Source organism: Epinephelus moara, chromosome 22, assembly GCF_006386435.1.
Source record: "Epinephelus moara isolate mb chromosome 22, YSFRI_EMoa_1.0, whole genome shotgun sequence".
Lineage (NCBI taxonomy): Eukaryota > Metazoa > Chordata > Actinopteri > Perciformes > Serranidae > Epinephelus > Epinephelus moara.
In genome coordinates, this window is record NC_065527.1 from 41,921,209 (window position 1) to 41,930,381 (window position 9,173).

The window sequence follows — 9,173 nt, forward strand, 5'->3', positions numbered from 1 at the left end:
CAGTCAATATACAGAGTCTATCCAATAGCTACTTTTACATTTTAAAAAATGTTTTCATCTTTGTCACCATGGATAATGTTTAGCTTTAAGCTAGATCAGGCCAGTTTGTTCATAATTGCTAGCAGTTAATGTTATTCTTACTTTCTTGTTCTTGAGTTTTTTCTTTCCTTTGTATATTATGAGTCGGATCACTTCAGCCACTCATCCACAATTTGAAGGGCATGCCATAATTATATGACGTAACATCTATGTTGTGATATGCTTTGTTTTAGTGTGTGTGTGTATTACATTTTTCACGTGGGCTTTTACATATACCACACATTCAGTGTTTTATGATGAAATAGATTATGACTTCTTATCAGTATAATGAGCTAGAAGAAGTTTTAAACATATATACCCAAGAGTTGTCTCTTGCTAATAAGCTCAGTGAGATAGAGCATAGTCTCTTATGCTTAGAATGCCACCTTTTTTTCATCTTCCTATCTGCTTGTTGCTCAGAATTGCCTAATTTTGCCTAGAATTGCCTAATTTTGCCTAAAATTGCCCAGCCCCAACCATTGCTGCGCAGCAGCTATAATTATGAAATGTGCTTTTATGTAAGTTGGCAACAAGGTTTTTTTTTTCACTGATAGTAAGAAGTTAAACTCTAAAATGTTTCTGGTTATAATTTCATTTTTGGTTTTTCATAATTCTCATTACAGCTTCTTGTCGTTCACGCCTTGCTTTTTTGGTCCTGAAAGCGCCTCTGTGTGATTTCACCCTGTTTTAGCAGTGAAGGAACTGTGTGTCATCTCTTTCAGTTTTACAGGGAGCGTGAAGCTGAAGGGCATCATCATATCTGGAGAAGATGACGATTCTCATCCTGCTGAGATTCGACTGTGAGTGTGCTTTCAGTGCTTCTTCGATTAGGGAGCTAACCTGGCTGGATTTGAACTGGGGACCTAAACCCCCCGAGGCCATGTGGACACCCTAAAATCTTAGTTCATAAATAAACTGTCTTCATTATACAAAAACAGGTGTTGATGGGATTTGAAGTCCTTTTAAAATAAGAAATGAAAACCTTCAAGAAAAAAAACTATAGTTAAAGTGCCTCTGTGCCTTCCCTCACTAGAGGGCAGTGATTTCATTAACATATTTTCCACTCCAGGTACAAGAACATCCCTCAGATGTCCTTCGACGATACTGGCAGAGAACCCGAACAAGCCTTCAGACTCAACAGAGACCCTTCTGCTGAGCTAGAGTACCCAACAAAGTGAGAGCATGCACAGTGTTTTTTATCACTTCAGCAACTTGCGGCCCTCAAGCAGGAACTGTTAGTCCCACCAAATTCCCAAATCAACATTGGAGACACTAATGAGATCTCAGTAAGCGGTACATTCAAGACATCTGCAGTCTGAGTTTGACACTTTGGCTACATTCACCTTATTTTTTAAATGTGGCCAATGTTATATTCCCGTGTGAACTGGTCTGCATCCTGCATTGACCAGAATGTGGAACAAGAACAAGAACAATTACAAAGCTGTTACATGCATTTGAATGGAAGTAAACATGGAGACATTTGCAATTTCCTTTCTAAGTTAATGTGTAGTTGAAGCCAGCGAATTTGTGAGCTGATGATAACGAGGATGACGAGAAACAGAGCAATGGCTGCTACTTCTTTGTCTTAGGTTAATGTTTAGGGCTTTTATTGACTTTATTATAGATGGTTGGAGAGAGAGAGGAAAGAGGAGAGAGAGAGGGGATGGCACGCAGCAAAGGGCTGCAGATTTGCAAACTTGAACCCTGGTTGCTGCTAAGTAAGGACTCAGCCTACACACATTGTGGCAGCTAGCTGGACACTGATAGCTGCAACCAGCTCACTGCTGACAAAGCTTACAGGAAGATGGCTGTTGAAAAGCCCACAGCAGGCAAGCAGGCAATCTTTAGTCAGTCTTAATCACGTCTTAATCACATCTTGACGTTCTGACAAAATCCAACATATTTAATATTGTTGTAAGTTTGTATTCTTGGCTCATGCAAATGCTGAAGTTCAATGACATGAACATTGTCAACAACCAATAGCTGCACTCTCTCTAGCACCAAACAGGACGCAGCTAACCAGGTAGACAGTCAACATAGAGGAGACTCTGGACATGCACAAGAATGTGAACAAGTCTCAGTGCTCTCAGTGGAAAAGTCAGAGAAACTGGTAGAGTTGTGGAGTGAGCAGGAGTTTGTGTGTAGTTTGGTGTGTATCGATCCTTGAACGAGCACTTATTTTAGTGAGCAGTCTTAATTTTAAATGGTTAACCTCTCATTCCCACACTCTCCTCCCACTAAAGTAGTGCAGCTAACTAACCAAGGCTGGTATTGAGTTGAGTCGGCAAAATCCCAAATTTAAAGTTTGTGCTCCAATACAGTTTATCTTCATGGATTATATTCATGCCAAATTGACAAGAACACTGTCGATATGTGACGTCTTTTATCTTGTGCTTCTAGTGTTATGTGGTTTGGCTTAATATTTTCCACCAGGAGCAGGATGGGAAACAGTCTCAAAAAGAATCCAGTTGTAGTCTTGCAAAAAGTGACCCTGCAAGATCCACAGTCTTTGTAAAATCTTATAGGGTGTGACTAAAAACTTACATTGTCTTAAGATGGGAGATGGTGTCAGACTTAAGTGTTTTAAAATAAACGTTTTCTAGTGTATGGTAGGTGTAAGATGCAGTGAAATTCGATCTTCGTGATCTGGTCAAAGAAGCGTTCAAAACACAAGTGGAACCAACTCTCTGCTTTTCTTTCTGTTTGTGCCAGTAAGTCATGCTTGTCTCCACTTGTACGCATGTGTATGTGTTTCAGTTTCATTTACACACACAAACACAACATGCCATGGCTCGGGATGGACATGTTTAATTTCTCCTTCACAAATATATTAACCACAGTGTCACTACAGTTCACTGTGGCCTGTTTTGAGTATGTATGCATTCCTAATCTGTTGTCTCAAACTGAAGTGTCTTTCCTGTTGGTTTCCAGGATCGCTCGTTTTTCCAATGTTAACCATCTCTCCATCCACATCTCAAAGAACTTTGGAGCAGAGAGCACCAGGATCTACTACATCGGTCTGAGAGGAGAATACTCAGAGGTGAGCTTGTTCCTCTTTTTTTCTGATCATCTAAAATATCCTAATAATGTTGTAGATACAAATGTATAAGTGAGGATACACTCAATATTAGAAACTCCTCTGAGCAAACTATCAGTCAATGCCTCTCAACAAAAACTTACATTATAATCTTCAGAAATGGAGGATTTATTCCAGGATTGTTGTATTCAAAATGGCTGGCTTTTTTAATCCTTGATGAGTTCCTTAATGTAGGAATTAAGTCCGGACTGTCTCGAGACTCTGCGTCCAGGACAGATGAAGTGATTAACCTCAGTTTTTTTCCCCAGTTGTTCTTGGTTTGTCTATGTGCGTCATATCATGACTGCACTGAAAGGAGACATTATTTTGACTCATCTTTTATCCCGGGGGCAGATTCTTTCTCAGAATATTTTGATGTCTCTCTGGGCATCATGTGATGGACCTGAAATTGTACGGTTTGACCACTGTGTGTAATTGCCTTCAAAACCTGGTGCTGTTGCTGGGTGCTCGGTTTAGTTTGATTAGATCCTGTTTGCTCCATACGTTCTGGTACATTTTATGTCTTTGACTCTTTGTTGTCACTCTCTTGAAGCTTAATGTCAGGGCTTCTCACAGTTTTATTGTGCCTCCACACTGCCAAAAGCCGTGATATGAGGCCTTATGTGTTGAGGCTGTCTATCTGTCAGTCCGTCTGTCCCATTTTTGTGAACTTTACATCTCAGGAACACCTTGAGGAAATTTCTTGAAATTTTGCACACTCTTTTTTTCAGCATTTTACCATTCCTGCCATTCTCCCATTGTGTTTAAATAAATTAAGTTGACATTGTAACAAATACACATAGTAGAATTGTATTACCAGCTGCTTCCCCCTCCCTAGCCCTGTCTTTCCTTTTATTAATAGATATAACTTGAAACACTATACACTCTATATCTTTGAATGTTTGTTGACCTGTCCTTTTTATGTTCTTTAGGCTCACAGACACGAAGTGACGATCTGTAACTATGAGGCCGCAGCGAACCCTGCAGATCACAAAGTGGAGAGCATCATCCCACAAACCAACTTCATTTCCTGAAGAAGCTTCAGAGAGTGAGGAGTGAGAGGAGAAGGATGAGGAGCTGTTTCGGTTTTTGTCATTGACAAAAAGTCAAAGATGAGATCAACACTGCGTCGCAGCAGGTTGGTTCAAGATCGACAGGGTCTGAGCACTGAAATCTGAAGACCAGAGAGCTTTAGATGTGTTTGGAAGTGCCAAGTTGTTGCTCTGTTTTCTATGGCAAGAAAGAGTGAAGGTCTATTGTGGGCAAAAAGCTTAATAATAATGCATGAATTGACACTCAGATAAAGTCTGTTGCTATCAGTTTAACCTGTATAATCCGATACATATTTAAAGATGTCCACCAGTTCAATAAAGTCACAGCTACTAAATAAAACATGGAAGGCTGGAAATAAATGATGGTACTGTTTGATTAATTAAAGACTTTTGTTGCCATGTTTACAACTTTGATTCATAATCAGCTTCTCAGGAAGACTTTTGGGTACATGTAAAGAAACTTCAGTTGCTCTCAAACATCTACGAAAAAAGGAAGATGCTGCCTAATTACAGTCAGAAGATATATGTTTTAAGCAGCTCTGGACATATGAGCACCTTTTTAAATGTGTACAAATTTAAATAATACCTATAATACTCCGTTAGTTGTCTTTTGTAAAGTCAACACATTGTCCTCTAACTAGCTCTGGATATTTTCTGCCACCTAGTGGTTTAGTATTATTATATTGAACAAAAATTTAATTCAGCACTTGCTTTTGTAAATTTTTCACAGGTTCAAATTGAAGATTTTAAGATCTTAGACTTTTTATGCACTCAGTTTATATATTTCTGTCAAATTTTGGTCACAAATTTGTTAAAATCCTTGTTAGTGAGCATGTGTACTTTTGTAAGATAATGCATCCACCTTACAGTTGTGGCCAGGGCGTAAAATTAACTTTTTACCTCATCTGCCATTGGCTAGTGACCTCCAAAAATTTATCGGCCAAACATATTTTTCACCAGCCAAATAAAAAAAATCGTGCCTTGTTTGACTAAAAATAGTTACCTTACATTTTTCGTATGAAAATCCAACTTTAGGAAAATCCAACCCTATCCTCCGTGTTTCTTTGGCGTGCAAAGGCTGCAGCTCATCGTGTTGGTGTGGGGGTCGTAGGTCAACCATGACTGTGGCTGGCCCGCGTTGTCTAGTTTCCATTTTTCAATAAAATGCCGTGTGACATTTGTACTCCGTTTAACTGTCTGTTCTTCCTGTACAAATCCAACATGTTCATCTTCGTTTTTCTTCTTCTGGCGGTGGCTTCACGGCAGAAATGTGTCGCCACATCTTGCTCAGAAATTACCTAGAATGCCCAGGGTTCCGGTAGCTGACGTCATGCGTTCCCGGCACACGTACAATAAGCCGCGAGGGTCAAAATGGTCTGACACAGCTGGCAGAAATGGTCGAAGCACATAAAAAACCCCACATGCAATTCAAAATTTTCCATTGGCCACTGGCGGGTGTGTGTTTTTGTTTTACATGCCAAACTAATTTTTTACCCGCCATTGGCGCTTGGCGGGTGTTAATTTTACGCCCTGGTTGTGGCGTATCAAGATGCTGATTAAACAGCATCATTACGACACAGGTGTATCTTGGGATGGTCACAGTTAAAGGTCACTCTAAGATGTGCAGTTTGATCAAACAGCACAACACCACAGATGGAGCGTGCCATTGGCATGCTGACTGCAGGAATTTCCACCAGAGCTGTAGCCTGTCAACTGAATGACTGAATGAACCATAAGACATTTTCAATGTTGTTTCTATAAATTTGACAGTAAATCCAACCAGCCTTACAACCACAGACCACATGTGGTCACACCAGCAAAGGGCCTCCATTTCTAGTATCTTCACCTGCAACATGGTCTGAGACCAGCCACCTAGACAGCTGATGCAATAGTTGCTTTTGCACAAACTGTCTGAAGTCGTCTCAGGGAAGCTCATATGTGTGCTCATTGTCCCTACCAGGGTCTTGAGCTGACAGCAGCTTGGCTTCATAACCAACTTCCAACTGTGCAATATTTTACCACCTAGGTGCAATAATATCTTTAGGCTGTATTTTCTAGATTTTCACAATATACTGTGCTTGTCAATATGCTACACACCATGTGTGTATTTCAGTTATCCTGTGCAACAGTGTCTGTATAAGTGAAAGGTGTATATAATGTATACAGATTTTACACTCTTTTATTTTTATTTCATCTAATTTTTATTATTGTAATATTTTTTCCTTTTTTAGCACTCAATCACTTTTTTTGCTTTTTGTATCTTGCTTCTGACTCTTGGGCTGCTGTAACATGTCACCTTCCCTGGCTAATTGTGTGGCTGGTTGGATGTACTGCCAAATTCAGGGAAATGATGCTGGAGATATGTTAAGGTTGGGAAATTAACATTAAGTTCAGTTCTGGTGGACATTCCTGCAGTCAGCATGCCAGTGGCACACTCCCTCAAAACTTGTGGCATCATATTGTGTGATCAAACTGCACATTTTAGAGTGGCCTTTTATTGTGACCATCATGAGACACACCAGTGTAGTAATGATGCTGTTTAATCAGTGTCCTGATATGCCACACCTGCAAGGTGGATGGATTATCTTGTGCTCCTTACCACAGATTTTAACAAATTTAGGACCAAGATTAGAGAGAAATATATCTATTGAGTTCTTAAGAAAAGTCTTTATTTTAAACCTGTGAAAAATGGGAACAATAACAAGTGATGCATTGAAAAAAAATTCAGTGTAGATCTTCGATGGGTTTCTTTAGTCCAAAAAGCTCTCTTTGTTTGTCCTCAGTTTATCTGTGTGATGAGCTGAGTTCCCAGTGGTTGCTTGATACATTGACTCAGTTAATTAAATAAATTTGCCATCATATGAGGGGGAGAATGTTAGTAGAGTCGAGGGAATTGACGTTCAGGAAGCCTGTATGAAGAATTGAGACTCAGGCTTGGACCACATCCAAGACTTCCTGCAGCAGAGTTCTGTTTTAACAGCCTGTGTGATTTCTCTATGCTCAAATAGAAACATGCCACATCCACATTGCCATGTGACCAAAGCTTACCCCTGAAAAACTCCCTAAAAATGATCTTTTTACCTTCATTCCTTCTATTTTCCTTCACAGAGGAGTGATATCATCTTTGCATTCACTGCGTTAGTAATGCAGTGTGTTGTCATGCAGTGAGCAGCAGCCTGTGAGGAAATTTATGGGAATGTATAAGCTCAGTGTGGAGGACCATATGTCAGTAAATGTGACGTTTGAGCTCTCCAAGTATGTTGCTATATTAAAATACAGCAAAATGGAAGAATTGTGTGTTTGATGCTTAACCGTGCACTGAAATGATTTAACAACATACTGTCTGCTCTCTGATTTGATAGTGATGATGTCTACATACTGTTAATTTATTAATTTACAAGATACTTTTTCAGAACTTTTTAAAAGCAAATATTTATGAAAATATTTGAGTTTATAATAATAAAAAATCACTTACCTTTAGTGGTATCTACTCATACAGATTGCACTAAAGTCTGGCAGTATAATATTCATGTGTTTCAGACTGTTTTAGACGACTTCAGGGAGTCCATGTAATACAAACAAAAGAAGACAGAAATATAAAAGTGAGCAACCAATTGCTTTAAACCTATACTGAAAATTCACAAATATAAGTGTATTAAAATCTCATTTTTCATATAGACTGTACAGCTACCAACAATGTCACAAAGAAATGTTGCAGTCATACTGTTACAGGGATGTATAGCTCATATCTGTTATTCTTATAATAGCACAGACTGTGGTGGAAAACCTATTCAGATTATTTACCAAATTAAAAGCAGCAATGTTAAAATACTTCACTACTTAGTAGACTGGTCCCTTTCTGCGTTACATCATCATTTTGATCGCTGCTATTGATTTTTAAGTTTTTATTTGTCACATTCTCAACATCACTGGCAGATTATGAGACAGGACCCTGGGCACAGGTATGCAAAAGGCCCCACCACGTACGTCAGGGAAAGAGAGAGACCTTGTGGTGATTTTAAGTCTCTTTGTAATTATCATGCATCTTTTTGTGGTTTTATGTATTTGATATTGTCTTTTTTGGTCATTTGGTGTCCCTTTGTGGTTGTTTTTCCCCTTTTTGTTTATATGTTTTTTCTCTTTGCACTTCATTTGTATCTTTACAGGAGCTTAGATTGGGAAATAGACTCCTTTCCCACTGCCAGTAGACTAGAGCTGTGTTAGGCCTGACACTTTCAGCCCCTGGGCCTGTGCCCGTTGGGCCCGTTCAATAATTAATCCATGCTCAATACATCTCTATATTGTGCCCCCTCTAGTATTGTGCTTGGAATAAAAATATAATATAAACATTAAAAATACAATTGATACAACCAATAATGGAAATATATACAACAAAGATAAGATAATATGTGCAAATGTTGAATACAACATAGATAATAAATATGGCATAATTGATTATGCATTGATTATCTTCAGCAAAATGTGGTGGTGTTATCTATAACAATGTATCATGTTTTATATAGAGATTATATGTTTTGAATGTCTTATCTGATAAAGTAACCAGAAAGTACAGCACATAAATTATTGTAATGGAGTAAACAGTACAGTTTCTGTCTCTGAAATGTAGTAACGTTAAAGTATAAAGTAGCAAGTAGTATCAAGTAAATTAGTAAATATACTTTACTTACTCCTATATAATGATAATACATCGAGATACATTGATATATTTTTTATCAGCAAAATGTTTTTAAAGTATCAAAAGTACAGTATGGGTGCTATATTATCATATCTGATCACTATGACAATCTTAAGCCAGATGTTGGTAGTAGTGTCATTTATAAGCATGTACAGTGTTTTATGAACAGATCAAATGTTTTAAAGGTAAAACCAGAATCTGAAAAGTAGATAGTAACTTATAGTCGTCAAATAAATGTAGTGGAAATAATGGCGTAATGTTTGCCTCTAAA

The 9,173-nt window shown here is 38.3% G+C and overlaps 1 protein-coding gene across 1 annotated transcript in view; it reads left to right on the top strand.

The window, feature by feature from the left end:
* The window catches only part of pithd1 (PITH (C-terminal proteasome-interacting domain of thioredoxin-like) domain containing 1), a 7,919-nt gene extending 3,353 nt beyond the window's left edge, over positions 1–4,566 (top strand). Inside the window, exons 3-6 of the mRNA XM_050034913.1 lie at positions 801–878; positions 1,148–1,252; positions 3,010–3,118; positions 4,087–4,566. Of these exons, the coding sequence (XP_049890870.1) occupies positions 801–878; positions 1,148–1,252; positions 3,010–3,118; positions 4,087–4,188 (394 nt within the window). The 3' untranslated portion in view covers positions 4,189–4,566. The remainder of the gene's footprint in view (positions 1–800; positions 879–1,147; positions 1,253–3,009; positions 3,119–4,086) is intronic.
* The last annotated feature ends 4,607 nt before the right edge of the window (positions 4,567–9,173 follow it).